This window comes from Marmota monax, unplaced genomic scaffold (genome assembly GCF_021218885.2).
Source record: "Marmota monax isolate L192 unplaced genomic scaffold, Marmota_monax_Labrador192_F-V1.1 WCK01_AAM20220418_F8-fsc00003, whole genome shotgun sequence".
Lineage (NCBI taxonomy): Eukaryota > Metazoa > Chordata > Mammalia > Rodentia > Sciuridae > Marmota > Marmota monax.
The window spans coordinates 5,239,124-5,257,591 of record NW_026694084.1 but is presented as its reverse complement, the minus strand read 5'-3'; the positions used below and the strand labels follow the sequence as shown (position 1 = coordinate 5,257,591).

General features: G+C 49.8%; 1 protein-coding gene across 1 annotated transcript; it reads left to right on the top strand.

Annotated features, from left to right (window-relative positions):
• The first annotated feature begins 434 nt into the window (after nt 1-434).
• Nucleotides 435-16,763, top strand: Gdf6 (growth differentiation factor 6). Its single transcript, XM_046464596.2, has 2 exons — nt 435-974; nt 15,760-16,763. The coding sequence occupies exons 1-2, from the start codon at nt 554-556 to the stop codon at nt 16,719-16,721; spliced, it is 1,383 nt and encodes a 460-aa protein (XP_046320552.1). The 5' UTR covers nt 435-553; the 3' UTR covers nt 16,722-16,763.
• The last annotated feature ends 1,705 nt before the right edge of the window (nt 16,764-18,468 follow it).

Here is an 18,468-nt window from a genome sequence, read left to right as displayed (position 1 = left end):
CCAGCTGTCTCTCGGGGGCGCCGCCGCCTCCGTCGCCTTCCTGGTTCCGGGCCGCTCAATGCAGCGAGTGGCGAGGACCTAGAGCCCGCGAGCCGCTGCGGAGCGACCGCTCCTCAGAGAGTGCTAGAGGTACACTGTGGCTGAGGGCAGGCCCTCGCTCCCCAACCGCGGGACGGCGGCCCGCCCTCCCCAAGCCATTGCTTAGGACCGGCTCTGCGACCTCCTGCCGGCCATCCCGCACGCGTCCCGCGGGGGCGCTGCGTCTTCCTGCTACACCGGCACACCGCGGCCCCTCTCCCCCACACCTCCTGCCCGCACCACCCGGCCTCTCCTCCCACCCTCCCCTCCCCTGCACTGCCCGGTCTCCCCTCCCCTCCCGGCGAGGGGCGGGAGGGGGCGTGGCAGGCCCGGGGTTTGTGTGCCTGGGACCCGGCTCTTCGCACTCGGAATCTGCCCGAGGAGCCGGGCCCCAGCCGCTGTCCAGCCACTCCGTGCCCTTCGCGCCCAGCGCCGTCGCCGCCGCCTCTTGGGGAAACACGGCCACTTTCTCGCCATGGATACTCCCAGGGTCCTGCTCTGGGCCGTTTTCCTCATCAGTTTCCTGTGGGATTTGCCCGGTTTCCAGCAAGCTTCCATCTCCTCCTCGTCCTCCGCTGAGTTGGACTCCACCAAGGGCATAAGGAGCCGCAAGGAAGGGAAGATGCCGCGGGTGCCGCGAGAGAATGCCGCGGGTCGGACGCCCCAGGAGCTCCAGGAGCCCCAGTCGCGGCCGCAGGACGAGCCCCAGCGGCAATCGTCTCAGCAGACCCCGGCGCAGGAGCAGCCCGGCCGAGGTCCGCGCGTGGTGCCCCATGAGTACATGCTGTCAATCTACAGAACTTATTCCATTGCAGAGAAGCTGGGCATCAATGCCAGCTTTTTCCAGTCTTCCAAGTCGGCTAATACGATCACTAGCTTTGTAGACAGAGGACTAGGTAAGTGGCAAAGAAGACGCCCAAGTCCTCTCCGGCTGGAGCTCCGCAGCCAGAGTGCGGCTCCAGCTCTGGCAGGAAGCTGCATTTGTGAATTCTCTTCTCGCTCAGGACACCTCCCCCTTTCTTTTCTTTTCTAAATTGTTTTTCTAAAGCCTGAGTAAGTTTCTGAATGCGGCTGCAGATTTTGCTCCAGTCTACAATATTCCCTCCCGTCCTTCTTTCTTTCTTTCCTTCCTTCCCCGACTTTTGCAGAAAGCATCGTGGTGGCCGCTCATCTGTTGGCTAGTGGAGGACGCATAAAGGAAGGGAAGTGGTAGGCAGACAACCAGGGATGGAGAAGGGTCAGGGCGAGGAATGATGGACTCTGTACCTCTAGGTCTCGGGTTGTGTAGGACGCGCAGCCCTAGGCCTGGACTACTGGGACGGACCAGGCGGGCCCTAGGGAACCAGTGAGCAATGGAAAGCTCAAAGCTCTAGTCGCTCCGGGGAAAAGCCGGCCCCAGCTAGTCCAACCGTCGAGGGAGCCAGTCAGCTAGCTGTGTCCGGCTGTGCTGTGGTGCAGACGCTGCGCGGGTTTTCCGTGTGTCCCAGTGTGGGAATCATCAGCTGGTGTTCAGCCAGTCGCGTGCCCAGAGGCTTCTACCATTTTTCTCCCTCCAGCGTCAAGCACCCAGAGGCTCCGAGCCTCTGGTTTCTGCAAAGGTAGTAGTAGCAGCAAGTGGAAGGGCGGGCTGGGGGGAGGGTCCACTAAGTTTAGGAGTTGTTGCTATTTAATGCACGTGGGTACACTTCTAAGCTCCTCTCTCTGAGCATCTAGGGCCCCCGCTCCACTTCGCCTCTGCCAAATCGGGTGCACAAGTGGGAGCCTGAGAAAATTCTTGCAACCCACTTCTTGCCACCATCGCAGGTCCTCAGCGTGTTAGTGCTTTCGAGGAAACCTCGTGGCCCACCCCCCATCACAAACTGGGGGAAATTCCACCGCTCCTAACAAGGAGAGACAATAATGCTTAGAGAGAGAAGAAAGGAAGGGAGGAAAAGGAAAGGAAGGGGAAAGAGAAGGGCAAGGAGAAGCAAGAAATGAGAAGAGATTTAGGCAGCTATAGCTATCCATTCCCCAGACTTAACTTCGCTAAGGGTTCCGCTTCCAGGTGGGTGAAAGTGGGACTGCCCAGGAACCCAGAGAGCCCTGAGGTTCCTGCAGAATAGCCTGCTCAACTACCTCAGCTATGGCTGCTTGAGTGCTCACGCGTTCTTAAAGCTTTTCAAAGCGAGCTAACGGCTCTCAGTCTCGGCTCTACAGCATCTCGAGCCCTTAACTTCTACCTTGCAGTCGCGTTCCTTGCGCGCGGAGGTCCTGCCCACGCCGCGTGCGCCGCTGTAGCCCAAGGTCAGCGGGATTATGAGCTGCTGAAAGGTCCTGACGGCAAATTAACGCCATGTATTTTATGACGATTTTAGGTTTACAAAAGTCACTTTTGCAAAGGCACGTGACTTCTTCTTAGTGTTGCAACTAGGTCCCCGGCCCGGGTACTACTCTCTCTGCTAGTCTGCATCCTCCTGCCACCCTACCTCCAAGTCCTCTAACTTTCCGCTTTTTTCTACCTTGCCAAAGGAGAGACTAAGAAAGCTAAAAGAAAACTAAAGAGGCCTTCCCTAAGGGAAGAAATCCTGGAGGCCTAGGCTGGCCGGCAGTTGGGCGCTCTTTTTCTTTTCCCGGGAAGTGGCAAGAATCTTTGCTCCTCCCCCCCAAGCACGCACCCCTGACTGGCTGGCTGTGTCCTGTGAGTTTGGCACTAGACCAAGGGACCCTGCTTATGGAGACCTTCTGAATTCAGGCAAGGGGGAAGAGGTGTCCCTTGTAGATACGGACTCTCTTCACCGTATCTTGCCCTGCAGCCTCCCGATCCCAGACCCTGGGGCACCGCTCTGTGAACCACCTGGCGCGGGAAGCAGAGGAAAGGATTGGTTTCGCGCCTGGGTTGGGGGGGCTTCTGTTCCCGAGCCAAGGTCTCTAGGCCAGTCGGACAGAACCCCAGATGTCCGTCCAGCTTCAACCCCAGAATCAAGGGGCTGGGGCTGCGAGAGGTCTGCACTGGTTGGGAGATGCAGCCTGATTCCTGAAACCGCAACTTCAAAGGCTGAGTCCCCTCCACTCCCCAGTTCCCAGAAAACGTGAAGAACCACAGCTAGTTGTCTAGGAAGGCGGTGCAGATTGTCGCTTGCCTCGCAAGGGCGAAGGAGTGCGGAGCAGCTGGCGGGAGGGGAGCGCAGAGGAGGGGGTACATTGCTAGCTGCAGCCCTAGCTTGATAAAGGAAAAGCCTCACTTTCCCTCTCACTGATTTTGATTTGATGTGTCACCGGCGGTGACCTCGGGCTGGACCTTCCGGGGCTTGCTTAGCATCGGGCCCCTGATTGGAGTGTTTCAACTCAGCGATCTAATTGAGGGTTCATGTCATAACATATCAAACGGTGTCTAGTCTCCCGTGATGGAAGGGACCCGCTAGCCGCGCGCATCCCCGGCTCCTGGCGAGGACTTCCGCCGGTCTCACGCGGGGGTTCTTAAACGCGCCAAACCCTGCAACAACCCCTCCCCCAACCTAAGGATGGCAGGGCAAGGAGGAAAGAGCAGGGGCCAGCCTAGTACTGGGTCAGTTGTGTTGCCTCAGGGATGTTTAAATCGCTGAAGAGTGTGGCAGGCTTGGCTCTGAGGAGCAAGGGTCCCCCAAGGGGAGGAGCAAAGGAAAGGGAAGGAGCCCCAAAGCCGGTTCAAGAGGCATGAGTGACTCACAGTATTTGTCAAAAGCCTTCCTAACCTGGGAACCTAAGTTATACCTGAAGCCTGAGGTTGAGAATGGAAGAGATTAACTCTGTCCTCGATGAGTGAAAAGTGCTCTAGCTCAACTGAGATGTCTGTACTATTCCACCTGCTGCTACCTCTCCCAACTTCCATGAGGAGACCTTATTGCAAGATTAAAAAAAAAAAAAGTTCTTCCTTTTGGTTTGCTCTTTAAACATCTAAGGGTAATAATAACGATAAAGATTTATTGAACTGTTGCTGTGGGGCAAGTCCTCTGCTAAAATCTATTGTATGAATTATTACATTTAATTCTCACCTGTAACTTCCCTGTTTTACAGGTGAATTAAAGCAGAGATGTTAAATAAGTTGATCAAGGTCACTCAGCTAGCTAGTGAGAGGAGAAAATTCATATAAGGTACTAAACTCTGAATACAAAACAGGGCATTATATGAGTAGGTAAGGGGAAAGAGGATTTTAAGAATGGTGGCAAGAAGAAGTTTTAAAAAATGAGATTTTTGTGGCCTAATATTCCACTCTAGTCTTTAAAAAACTCGTTAGGAGTTCTCATGCAACGTTAAATTTAAAGGTCTGAATTTGTGTTGTACCTGGCTTCTTCTTATATTTATTTTAACAGAGGCACAAAACTCATTAGATCCCTGATCTTTTAAAAATGCCTTTATTGTGCCTTAAAAGTGAGTTTGGATTCATAAAGATGAGAAAGCATGTGCCTGTATGTGTATCAGTGCAGGCAAAGGATCAGAATGGATCAATTGGATATAGCAAAATTACAGTTAGCTCATGAAATCACTCATTAAAAACGACATTAGTACTGGAGCCCCAGGCTCCCAATGCTGGGGCCTGGGAAAAACAGACAATTAGAACTTCTATGAAAGAATTCAACTGGGCTGAGGGATGGAGGAGAGAGAGAGAGAGAGAGAGAGAGAGAGAGAGAGAGAGAGAGAGAGAGAGACTGACTTAGAATTGCAAGCTTATATAAGCACCATATAAGAAAAAAAAAACTCTCAAGGATGAAGGAAACAAAATGAGTATAAAAAGTATTGCTGAGTTAGATTTCCAGATGGCTTTGAAATGAGAATATTCTTTAATTTAAATTTTTGTTGTTGTTTTTACAACAATGGTCTTAAAAAGGAGCCAGTGAGGAATAGATAAAAACCAAAACGAAGTCGGAACATCCTTGAGGAAATTGACACCTAGAAATGACTCTCCGGAGATTCTGCTGCTAATTGCATGTTGACTTTTCCAGTTACCCCGTGGATCGTGATTATCAGGGGGTAGGGCAGGACAATGCTGAGGATAGGCCTTCTGCCCCGAGGACATTCAAAGACACATAGTTCCCTCCACGACTGAAGTTCGTCTAGTACATCATGTTTATGCAAAACAGCGGGTTTCTGGGTGGACCTGGGCCTCAGAATGGTGTAATCAACGCCGAAGCGCTTTTGTCGGGACCCTGTTGTCGTTGGCAAACGGAAAATGAAATATAAGCAAGGAAGTATTTTAATGGGGACGGAGGGAATTCGCAACTGTTAATTATTTGGTGACCTTGTATTCGATTTGTTTGAGTCCCTTATAAAAACACTAATTCAGACCAGACGGCCAAGTGAGGAAGCCGGCAGAAGGTTCCAATCTAGGCTTTATTTCCCCGGAAAGAGGGAACAACCTTGGGAAAGTCTTGCTAAGTGTTCAAGTGTGTGCTTGTGAGAGCGCGCGGGCAGGATCACCAGTGCGGAGTCTGTAAGGAAGTCCAGGTTCAAGATGCTCCTCCCGCCGGTGAACCACAGGGTTCTGGGAAAAGCCTAGGGGGAGAGGGGAGGAAGCCTTAAACTAGAAATTTGTTCTATTCTTCTAGATAGAATTGTTCTACCTTAAAGGCCACAAACCAACTCCTTGCCCATGGCCTTATTTGTATCAGTTATAGTCATCCCCATCCATAAGGCCATAAGAGACTCCTTACAAGGAAAATCAAGAAGCTAAAAACACCTAGTGTCTTCTGCAGGGAGAAGGCAGGTTGCACCGGCATTCTTGGTGAGCCTCTTTGGCAGCCAGAGAGGCTAATCTGAGGAGGACATTGTGTGTTTTCCTCAACTGTGGAGGCTGTCAGGCCTCTGGGAGTTTGTGCAGTGGAGTTGCTGGTGGGGGAGGGGATCAACATTTCTGTACATTGAGAGAAAATAATTAAAATCCACCCAAGCCACAGCCTACTGCAGGCCTTGTGACAACTACTCCCCCTCGCCCCCCACCCAACAGATTCGGGACCTGAAAACTCTCCTATCACAGAGGACGCATGCAGCCTGGATCCTCTGGGAATGCGGGGTGCTGCACTGATGGAGGCCCAAGTATATAAAAAACTCCTGTTTTTCCTAGCAGGAGTCCTGGGGATACCAGCATACCTCACCAATGGTGGTGCATCTTCCTGGGGGAGGTGGTGGGGAGGGAACGGAATAGAGAGGTTGGGGGCAGGGAGTATGTTAGAAATAGGGTTGAAGCCGAACTTTTGCTTCCTGCCAGGACTGCTGAATGCTTCGAACTACCCAGGGCAAATCAACAATAACTCCTGGTGGCTTTCAGCTAAAGTGAAAGGCATTAATTAGTTCGATAATCCTTCGAGTATTGAGTAATCTGGATCCAACAATGCTTTCTTTAGATGAGAGGACAGAATTGAACCGAACCCTTGGGGTGTGGGAAGCGGGGATGTGTATCCATCTCACCCACTGCGTGGCATTCCCCCACTCTCTCCCCACGTCCTGTTTATTTTTAAGCTTAAAGTCTGTTAAATAGTATCTCCTGTTCATTGGAATTAAGCAGGTCCTTGTGGGTCGAACGGTGCCAAGGTTGCCGTCCTCCATCTTCTAGGACTGTCTATTGGCACGCACTGCTGGAGGCCGACGGATAGGTACGTTTGGAGTGAAGAGCTGCAGGATCTTGGAGCAGACCCGCCGCTTGCGGGCCGCGACCATTTCTGGAGGAGCGCGCGCTGCTCAGCCAGTGGCCCGCGAGCCTGGGGGCGGGGCCTGGTTTAAGGACCAGATAGTGGGCGTGCAAGTGACGAGAGGGGCTGGCCTCTGGCACAAGTTGGTGCTGAGTTTGAGCAGAAGAGCAGAGGGTTGTCTTCGGGGTGGGATGGGATCATCCCTAAATAGCCTAGGAGACTAGGGAAATCGATGCGCCTGCGTTGCAAACCTGGCTTCCAGGCAAACAGCCCCTTCCCGACTTCCGCGACGACCGCCGCTTGGAGGCTCCTTGGGGAGAGAAATTGAAAAAAATTCGAGGCTACCGCCTACAGTTAACAACAAGAATCTCATTTTGCCACTTTGTTTCGTTGTTTCGGAAGTCAGACCAAGATCCACCTCTCACGCGGGCTTGCCACGATTCCTTACTTCTGAGTCTGGACCCAGTTCAGCACCTTAAAGAACACATCACTGCAGTTTCTCCTGAGCAGTACCACAAAGCGCTGAAAGCCCAACAGTCTGCCCACGACTGCATGCCAGTGTGAACCCCTCCCTCTACCTGCAACCTCAGTGCTGGTTGGGGAGGGCATCTTTTACTTTTCATCTGAAGCCTGCAAGCCAAGCGACCTGGTCGTGTTCCAGCGCCAAAGGCGGCTATTGGACTGAGAAAACCTCCCGCCCCCAGAGCCCTTCTTAGAGTGCCCGTGATGCTCCCCTTGGCTACTTGTGGACCCTTCAAGGAAGTTCACCCTAGCAAATCACCTTGGTCGGGCCCAGCACCTTACCCAGGGGCGGCGACCTGCGGAAACTCCTGGGCAGAGCAGAGGCGGCTTGCATGAGGCAGCAAGGTGTGAGGGAAGGTTGGGGGACGAGCTTCTGATTGATTTTGATTTGCTGTGTTATCAAACGAATATTTGAGCCGCAATAGTCCGGAGCCCAGGGTTTGACCGCGATGAGACGACAGATGCCTGGGGCATTGTCTTCGATCTTGGCTCTTCTTTTCTGGTTCTTCTGCCACCGCCCACCAAGAAAGAGAGAGCCCAGAAAATTTTCACTGGCAAAGTTCATACAAACTACTTTGTAAATGAATATGTCTTACCCTCTAGCGACAAAAGGTGGCTTCTGCTGGATGTATTCTGTGCTCAGGGAAAAGGTCTGTCCCCGGCCCTTGTCGTCCGCCAAAAATCAGTGCCAGTGGGGTTGGAGTTGCCTCCGTGGAAATCTTGCTAGGGCTCCGCAGCGAACGCGTGCAGTTGTGTTTACTTTTGTTTGGGAGCCAAGGTGCCCTTTCCCTTCTTTCCACCCAAGCTTCACATGTTTGCCTCATGATGATCCGTAGCTTGATGGAATTTCTCCATGGGACTCAGACTACCAGAACCGCTTAGCCCACGGGGTCTACAAAGCTCAGGCTCATGGTGTGTAGGGTGCAGATCTACCAGGCCAGGGCGAGAGGACGGGAAAAGCAGAAATTCAGTGGAAGAGGACACACCTTGAGCCTTTCTGGTCTTTGGAAAGAGAGCAGAAGCTGAGGAACGGAATGCAGGCCAAGTATTTGGGGAAGGCACTGAGAAAGCCAGAGACCTGGAGAAAAGCTGGGCCAGTGAGAGGGTGGTACAGACCCACCAAGACAATCTCCCTAGCTGACCTGCAGCAGGTTCCAGTCTCACCACAGGGTGCTGCAGCCATAGGGTCATTCATTTCCACACGTGCTGCCCCAACATGTCAGTGGCCTTTGTCAGGTGAGGATGAGGAACATCCTTTCCCTACCCAGGAAAGACTGTAGACCAGGCACCAGAAAAGTTGCCAAGAGAAGAGAGAGGAAGTCCAGGGCCACCCGGGGGGCTGCCCCTGCTCCTGCCCCTGCCCCTGCCCCTGCCCTCTAGTCTTATGAGTTAGTACGCGGGCCAGCTTTGTTTCCCACACCCCAGGAGAAAATTGCAGAAAGACCCAATCCTTGATGAGATGGGGTAGAGGTCCTTGGTCACCTGGCATTGTGGAAGGGACAGCAGTGTCAGAAATGTCATGACAGGATGGAGAAGAATCAGTATAATAGGAACAAGGCTGCAGTCCAGCTGAGCCTTGACCTTCACTGGACCTCCTCTGATCAGGAAGAACAGGAACAGGACGCACCTGATGCTTTCTTTGTCCATGATGCCCAGCAGTGCCTTACATCCATTCACTTCTGGATATCTTGTGGAGAGAACTGAATCACATCTCCTAAAGGAGACCAAGAAAAGGACAGCTCCACCTCTTCCTACCATGATGTTGGGTAGTTATAGTAATTTTGGCTGCATTTCTGGGGGTGTTCCATGAACTGTGACCCCTGGGTGCCTTGACTCTGACCTTTGCAATGATCCTGCAAGGGAGCAGTGGTTCTCCCACTTTACAGAGGAGACATATGAGTCTGGGATAGATTATGTAACCTAGTCTAACCAATGTCACCAAGTCACTAGGTCACAGATCAGGATTTAAATTTTTGTCACATAGTCAATTCCTATGCTCATTTCACATTGTCAGTAGTAACTAACACGTGTATAACTTCTCCAGAAATTATTCACACTTATCTCCTTTGCCCTGCCCCGTGGCCCTGTGAGCTGTAATTATAATCACCGTTTTGTAGATGAGAAAATTCTTTCCTTGTAAGTTCTTTTTCAAAAGTCTTATTGTGAAATTTCTTCAGTTCTGCTGATTAGGAAATGAGTGATTCTGCAGACTAGGGGAGAAGCCCTTCCTCCTTCCAGGCATGGGAAGTATGTAAGAGCTAAGACACTGAGGCACAGACATCAAGGGCTGGGACACGGAGAGCAGAGGCAGATACTGGAGCTAAGCTGCTGGTTCTACCACCTACTATCTTGGGCTAGTTTACTCTCTAGATTCCTATGTTTTTGTTTATAGTAATACTTTTTTTCAGAGGCAAGTTTTTGAAAAATATTTTTTTTTTACTTTGACACAACAATTGTACAATTTTATGGTGTATGGCATGAAATTTCAGTTGGTATATTCTGTGTGTCATGGCCAGATTATAGGTGATTTTGAGGATTAAAAGAATTTAGATCATGCCCAGCACATAGTGCTATTATGGGTATTTGCTATTACAATTAGTAGGCTAGTAAGTTAAGCAAGAGTACTGGGGTCAAGCAAGAACACTCTGGAAAGGGTGAACTGTATGGATGGCTCCCAAATTCTCCAATTTGGTGAGGATGCTTAGGAAATGGCCATTATTTCACAAGGCTGAGATCTTAATAGGGCCTGACTCAGGACTATGTCCATCCTCAGGGGATACCTAGGAAATAATGGTATCCCAGGTGTACAGTAAATAGTTGAAGCACCGAGTGCTCTGAGAGGTCTTGACTTTCCAGGGGTAGGGACTGGTGGTTCATTTTCACTCATCTCATACGTTGGCTTGTTTTCCAACCTGATAATATCTCAGGGCAGTGCTGAAGCTGAGATACCTAGGGGAGAAATGACTCCAAACATGGCCATGAATTCTGAGCTTGAAAGTCTTCCTTCTGCTAAAGAAAAGGGAGGAGGCTAGGGAAACCCAGCCCACCCATGTTGATTACATCTAGGATGAACACACATTCATCCTGTTTCCCCTTTCTTCTGCTCTACTGTCCAGTCAGGACCCATGTTAAAAGATGTGACCTCAGGACTGGGGTTCCAGGTTTGAAATTGGGAACTTCAGCACTTCCCCTAACTGTCCCTTACTAGTTGGGAGACAATGGGTGAGTTGAGATACCTCTAAGAGCTTCAGTTTCCTCATCTAGAAATGAGTATAACAGTAAGATTGATCTCTAGAGGCTGGGGTTGTATCTCAGTGGTAGAGTGCTTGCCTAGTATGTGTAAGGCACTGGGTTTGATTGTTAGCATTGCATATAAATAAATACGATCATATATATATATATATATATATATATATATGTGTATGTATATATATACACATACATACATACATATATATGTATGTATGTAATATATATATTATATATATTAAAAACAAGAATTATCTCTAATGCTTGCAAGAAGGACTCAGTAAAAAATGCCCTAAAAGCTCCCAGCATGTGTCTATCATGATGCTCAGTGATGCTGCTGGCTCTAACATGAGGGAGTGGGAAAGGCTTAGCAGCAAAGACTTCTGAGGTTTCCTTTGATGAGTGATTATTCTCAACCCCCCATCCCGGTTTAGGTGTGTCGGGTGGGAAAGGCTTTCTCAGGCTGAGCTGTTGCCTAGTCACAGGATCTGTGCCTCAGGGTATGTGGGTCGGAGGTGTGACTGTGTGGCTGATTAGGTCTGCTGGGTCGTCCTGCCATCTGGTCAGTAGCTGCGTACATACCCCAGTGATGTCTTGGGGGAAATGCAGTGCCTGCCCTTGTGTCCCCAAGTCTCCAACCAAAGGAAGTTTCAGGTTTTTGGAAACCCACTGCTGACTGGCTCAGGGAGCAGTCTTCTACAGGAGGCACCTGGGCGGGGCCACCTCAGTGGTGCTGTGCAGTCTCCCTCTGGCTGCCCTGGGGCTGGGTTTCTGGGAGTCTGGTCGGCGGCACCATAGGCATCTTCCTTTCTGCTCAGATGTTTGCTTCTCTGGCTTCCTCCAGCCACATGCTGTGACCATGGACAGGTGCTCTAACCCTTCTAAGCCAATTTCTTCAGTTAACATGGGCAAATTGGTATCTACCTTGTAAGTAATTAGTTCCTTTTTTGTTCCCTCACATGTTTTCTTCTTTAATCTTTTATAACCCCCACCCCCCTTTTTTTGGTACTAGGGATTGAACTCAGGGGAGATTTACCAATGAACTACATCCCCACCCTTTTATTTATTTTTATTTTGTTTGTTTAGGGCCTGGCTAAATTGCTGAGGCTGGCCTTGAACTTGCTATGATCATCCTGTCTCAGCCTCCCAGAGTTACTGGGATTGCAACCTGTGCCACCACGCCCTGCCAAATTTTGTATTTTTAACTTACATTCATTTTGCCTATTGGAAACATTGTACCTTTGAACAAACTCTCTCTCCTATTTTGTTTATTTAATTATTTTTTTAAATTAACTGCACACCAGAACTGTATCTATGAGGAGCTCTTAGTCTTTTGCTAACTTTGCTTTCCATGTTATGAAGGATTTTATTCAAATATGCCAGTGATTTGTTTCTTCCTTCTTTTCTTTCTCTCTTCCTCCTGTCTCTACTCACCTCCCAGGGAGAAAGGATAAATAAATCCAGCAACTATAACTTGAAAGGTCACTATGTCTAATACTCAGCAAACACTGAGTTAACTGGGCGTATGAGCTTTGTTGTAACAATTCAAATTAAAAGCAAAATACAAAACTCCCAGGGTGTATTACTGATCATTTTCAATTTAAAGGCCTAAAGCTTAGGATTCATTTCCAGGATGTAAGTGCCACAGAGTTTGAAATGAAAGTGTAGTCTAGTTAAGGGATGGAGTCATTTTATGACATTACTCCTCATTTACATAGGACTTAGTGGGAGAGGTAGTTTTTGCAAGGCAGTGGGAAGGGCCAGGTTCCTGCACACAGGTGACCCATGGTACCTGGGCCAGCCTTTGTGAAGCCGGGTCTGCAGGTAAAGTGTCTACAGGTTACAGAGCATGGTGATACATACATTCCCCAGGGCAAGGCCTCCTCTGGACTATTTCTGTGATGCATGGCTCCAGAGCAGGTTCAGGCAGGTGGGGAATGTGGTCTGTAGGGGATCTGTGTAGAGCAGCCACCTTCATGGACCCTCTGTTTAGAATTCTAGAGACCTAGTGAGAGATGATGTGGTTGAAAGGATTTTAAAAATATGAAGGTAGCTGTGGGGTCCAGGAAAGAGCTGAGAGAGATACCAGCTTAAGACCCTGCTTTTGGCTCAGTGCTTTAGAGGGCCTTGTTTTTTCCCTTCCTTCAATAATACCCCTCCCTATGTGGTGTCCCATAGAGCAGGGAATCCAAGAAGCCCAGGAGACATACCCTCCTACACTAGGGGCTTTCAAAGTGTGATTCCCTGGACTTGCAGATTCAGCACCACCTTGGGGCTCATTAGAAATGCACCTCAAACCTCTGGGGCCTGAGATAATTAGCGTTTCTAATGTTTCTCTGTGATTGTGTGGTAGACGTAGGGACCATTGCAGGATTAGCAGCTTTGAAAGCCAATATTCTAGACCAACCTCTAGATACTTGGGCCACAAAATGCTTGCAAAAATATCCCTGAGACCACTTCCAATACCTGGAGGGCTTCTTTAGCAGGTCTATTCTCCCAAGAGAGAACCATACTACTGTTGTGCATGTGTGTCTGTTGGGCTGGGATGCAGAGATCTATGGGCTAAAGGTCCACATGCATGTAGGTGAGACCCCTGGAAGTGTGGGATGCTCCTGGAGTGGGAAGAGAAGGGAGCAGGATGGAAGTGGAAGGCTCCATTTGCATTCTTCTCAGTGTCCTTGAAAGGGTAAATGTGGGCTGGTCTTGCTAGAAAGATTATTAGAAATCCCAAGGTTGTAGAATCAGTAAGTGCCTTTTGCTAGAGATGTTTGCCTCAGTTTTGATTCCACCATGCACTAACCATTTATCAGCCCACACTTTTAAAAAAATGATAACAAAAGCAGGCTGATCTGTCCATGTTGCACGGGAGAGAAATAAATACATCATTCTTCTTTATCCCTGACTAATGCTCTCCAGTTAGTGACAGACTATCTCAAGAGTTATGTAAACAGAGATGGAAATGACTTCCTAAGGGAGGTCAGGTTTTGTTCCTATCAAGTATGGATTGTGTTCTCCATCCCTAAAACCCTGGCCACTATTGGCTGCTTCTAGATTCCAATACCTGGACTACAGTGATGAGGCACTGGGGCTTAGGGACTAAAAATTCCAACTCTGGAACTAAATAGACTGAAAAATGGATCTCAGCATCACCATATCCTGACTTTGGATAATTAATTTCTCAAAGACTTGGTTTGCCCATCTGTAGTGTGAGAACAATACAAATACCTTATACAATATAATACCTTATAAAACTGAGGTTAATAAAGTAACAATTAGAATCATGCCAGTCCTCACAACATTTAACTTGTACAGCAAATGCCTGAGGGTTGTCCCTGTCATCACAGCCCTCACTGGTGGGTTTAGTGGGGAGGTATGGAAGTGAAGTCTATGGCAATAGGTCCAGAAATCTGGGCAATGGCTAAGCATAGTCAGTCACAGTTTTCTCTTAAGAAGAAAGTATGCTGAATTCCCCCTGATGTTAATGTGACCCTGGCTGGTTTGAAGGTCTTGGCTTCCATAAATCAACTGCCTCTAGCAGCTTTTCCCTTTTCACCTCTCTTACCCTTCCCGCAGCTCTGTCTCAGGTCAGGGCATGTGTGTTAGAGAAGGGCATCGGGTCCTGCAGTCAGCCCAGAGTGCTGACTGGGTGTGGTTGAGGCTCCAGAGTCCATGGCCCTGGGCTACATCTGGACAGGCACTGAGGGTCGGATCAGGACCCAGTGACACTTTTACTATTGAAATCGACCCAAACTTTACTAGCTTCTGGGGAAAGCTAGGGGCTTTGGGGATTTTTGTATTTGCTGGGTTGTAAATATTTTATGGGAAGGCAGCCCAGGAAAATCTGGTTAGCTTTCCGCTTTGCACATTGAAGTGGGTTGGCTTCATGCACAAATGTGTCAAAAAGGAGTCCAATTTTGTCTTGGTTCAGAAGAATTTGCCTTGGATTTTTAAAGCCTGCTGCCCTCTATATGTCCCAAATTTCTTTTTCTCACTTGTAACAACAACAACAACAACAACAACTTGTCTTCAGGTCTAGCTACAAATCAAGGAAATTTCATATTGGGTGTAAGGAAAGGAAGGGGGGGGATATCACTCTGTGTGTATGCGTGTGTGTGTGTGTAATTGTACATAGTTAAGGTTTTTTTCTTCCATGTATATCTATTTCTCATTGACTGCAGGTACTTCTCAATGAATGTCTGGTGTGCATGTTTGTTTATTCCCTACCACCCCAACCATATTTTTTGAAAGCCTCACTACTTTTATTTGTTGGTAAGGAAGGAAGGAAGAAATGAAAGAAAGAGAAGAAAGGAAATCACATAGCAGCTCTTCCTTCTGTCTGCAATGTTTTGGGCCTAAATGCCTCAGCAAAACTGCCCGATGGCAGCAATGTGACCCTGAATTTGGGGGGGGGGGGGCGTCTGCAGTTAGGACTGCATCTTTAAATTACCTTGGAAATTAAAAAGAAAAGAAAAGAAAAGCTGTCAACAAACATTCAGGAACCACACTCCCAGGACCTATCCTTAGATAAGGGGTTCAATTAGCTGGAGCAAGGTGGAGCACTGGTACTTTTAAAATTCTCCAGAAGATTCTAATTGAGCAACCAGTTTGAGAACCTTTCCCTGTAAAGTTTCACACTACTGACCAGCGTGTACTCTGGGTCATCCAGGGGTCTAGGTGACGTGTGGAGTAAGATGCAAGTGAGGGTTGCAACTCCTTTGGCCTGGCCTAATGAGGAGGGGTACTGGGAAAGACCAGTAAAGAAATAAATATAAACTGGGTAATTGTACATAATACTAAACGTAAGGTAATAAACCAAGCCCTGGGATAGTGACCAAAAGAAACTACTTTAGATTAAGGTGGTCTGGGATGGCTTCTAGGAGGAGGTGATATTTGCGATGTGAGACAAGGAGAACAGCGGTGGAAGAGGAGGGCTGGGGGGAAGCACAGCCCAGACTTGCGACCACAAAGAGCATATTAGTGGTTACGCAGCCTCTTGGGGAGAAAATCCGGGAGGCCGCTGCCTCAGCCAGATTGCCAGCAGCCACCGACTTCTGCCCTGGGAGCCCAAAGCTGACCAGGAGAAGGGGGCTAGTCCTGGTGTGTCCCTTTCCCACGCCGTGCACGGTTGGGGCGGGAAACCGGGGAGCGGCCCGGGTCGGTTTAGCTGGACTGCCCTCTCCCCGCCCTCTTCCTCCTGGGGACGGCCAGGGAGCACCGGGCTGATCTCCCCCTTAAGTGAAACTGACTGTAATTATTTTTTATCTCGCAGACGATCTCTCGCACACTCCTCTCCGGAGACAGAAGTATTTGTTTGATGTGTCCACGCTCTCAGACAAAGAAGAGCTGGTGGGCGCAGAGCTGCGGCTCTATCGCCAGGCGCCCGCAGCGCCCTGGGGGCCTCCCTCAGGGCCACTCCACGTGCAGCTCTTCCCTTGCCTGTCGCCCCTGCTGTTGGACTCGAGGACCCTAGACCCGCAGGGGGCGCCCCCGGCCGGCTGGGAGGTCTTCGACGTGTGGCAGGGCCTGCGCCACCAGCCTTGGAAGCAGCTGTGCTTGGAGCTGCGGGCCGCGTGGGGCGAGCCAGACTTCGGAGAGGTGGAGGCGCGCCCGCGGGGACCCCAGCAACCGCCGCCCCCGGACCTGCGGAGTCTGGGCTTCGGCCGGAGGGTGCGGTCCCCACAGGAGCGCGCCCTGCTCGTGGTGTTCACCAGATCCCAGCGCAAGAACCTGTTCGCTGAGATGCGCGAACAGCTGGGCTCCGCTGAGGCTGCGGGCCCCGGCGCGGGCGCCGAGGGCTCGTGGCCACCGCCATCGGGCGCCCCGGACGCCGGGCCTTGGCTGCCCTCGCCTGGTCGTCGGCGGCGGCGCACGGCCTTCGCCAGCCGTCACGGCAAACGGCATGGCAAGAAGTCGAGGCTACGCTGCAGTAAGAAGCCCTTGCACGTGAACTTCAAGGAGCTGGGCTGGGACGACTGGATTATCGCGCCCCTGGAGTATGAGGCTTATCATTGCGAGGGCGTGTGCGACTTCCCGCTGCGCTCGCACCTGGAGCCCACCAACCACGCCATCATCCAGACTCTGATGAACTCAATGGATCCCGGCTCCACCCCACCCAGCTGCTGCGTGCCCACCAAATTGACTCCCATCAGCATTCTGTACATCGACGCGGGCAATAATGTGGTCTACAAGCAGTATGAGGACATGGTAGTGGAGTCTTGCGGCTGCAGGTAGCGGTGCCTTTCCTGCCGCCTTGGCCCGGGACGCAGGGGAGGACTGACTGCAGAGAGCAGGAGGAGGAAGCTGGCCTTGGAGATGGCTGCTGGGTGGGGTGGGGGACAGCCTGGACGCGAGAGCGAGAGCGGGGTGCAAGAGAGGAGGGAGGGAGCACAGCCTTCCCAGAAACTTCCACCTGCCAGCCCAGAGGGAGATATGGATTTTCACACCTTGTCTGGCCACCCTGGAAAAACAAGCCAAGGAGTTTATTCGTTTTATTGTTGTTGTTTCTCTTTATTATTGTGTCTCCCAGGTTTTGATAGGAGGTAGGGGGAGGGGAGATGCATACTCATTTCTCAATTGCTCCATGGATTGAAAAGAATAATAGTTTAAAAAGGGAAACTGGAAGGAAGAATCACCCACCTTTGAACATATCTTGGTTTGGTTGTTTCTACTTTTGTAAAGAAGGTGGGGTCTTTCCAGCCACGTCACAGCCCATGCCTTGTAACCTCCCAAACAGAAGGTCTTAGGGAATTGGCAAATGGAATAGGAAAGTCAGAAAGGGTTCTGCCTTGAGTGGAGCTTTGAGAGTGGTTGACCCAAGCGACTTCTTCACTCCCTTGTATATTCCCATGAATTTACCAGTTCTGCCCTGGCCTCTTCCAGCACTGGGCATTGGGTACCTCCATCTCACTCCTGAGGGCTCAGGTCACTGGATGTCTTTACTGTTGCTTTTTCTGGTGGGGGGAAAAGGGAGCTGGTATGGATGGAATGACAAGAATTAGTCCATATGGAACCCCCTGAAGGATAATGAGAAACCACAAGGCCTTCCCTCTGACAGGGCTGACACCAAGGTCCATTAGCTCAGGCTGGAGGTAGCCCACCCAAAAGCTCTTGGTGATGTCTGTTTCTAATTGATTTCTTTAAAACAGAATTTACCAAAATTCAAACATTTCCTTCTAAGGGGAAGGCGATTTCCTAATTAAAAAAAAAAAGTAGGTAGGGGTGGAGAACTGTATTATTAATGTAAGAAGTACAGAGGAGGGAGAAAGAACCCAAGAAGTACAAGGGCTACAAGGGGAGGGGAGATGGTTGGCCCCACAGGAGGATGGGATAAAGGGCCAGGCCTGGAGCAGGGAAGGAAAGGATGAAAGGGGACGAGACCCCTTGTCTCTGAAGTTTCTTAACTTCTATGTTCCCTCCCCTCTCTCTGACATTCCTGAAAGATTACCAGCCAGCAATCGCCCAGGGCTCCCCCAAAAGAATTGTTTTAGATTGTAATTACCAGTTAGGCAATGTTTTTAAAACTTAGTAATGAGAAACTGTGAAAAGAGCCAAGTGTTACATTGAGCTTGGGGTGGGAGATTGGGGAACAGGCTGTAAAGGAGGGAGGCAGGGGTGGAATTCATCTTCCGGAAGGAAGCAGGAGAGAGCACACAGAGAAATTGAAATACCCATTCCCAGGTAGTCAAAACCATGAACTTTCCCCTAGCCTGCCCAGTACTGTTTTCAAATACTGCCCCTGAGAAGGCCCTTTGAAGAGTGAGCTCCTCATCTTTGACCATGAAATGGTTTAAATGGGGGAACTTGTACCAACTGTTAAAGAATGTTTTGGGTTATCCTAAGTGGTTTGCTCTCTCCCCATCTAAACCTGTTGCTTATTTGGTTCAGAGAACTACAAACTGTCCAAGAATAGGTGAGAATGATAATAAATGCTAATATAAAATGCTAAGAAAATAAAAAAAGGACTTGGCCAGGAGAAATA

Excerpts from the sequence above, each read along its gene's own strand:
- Gdf6 (XM_046464596.2), top strand. The coding sequence starts at position 554 with ATGGATACTCCCAGGGTCCTGCTCTGGGCCGTTTTCCTCATCAGTTTC. Across the intron at positions 975-15,759 it reads CTTTGTAGACAGAGGACTAG|ACGATCTCTCGCACACTCCT; the intron begins GTAAGTGGCAAA and ends TTTATCTCGCAG.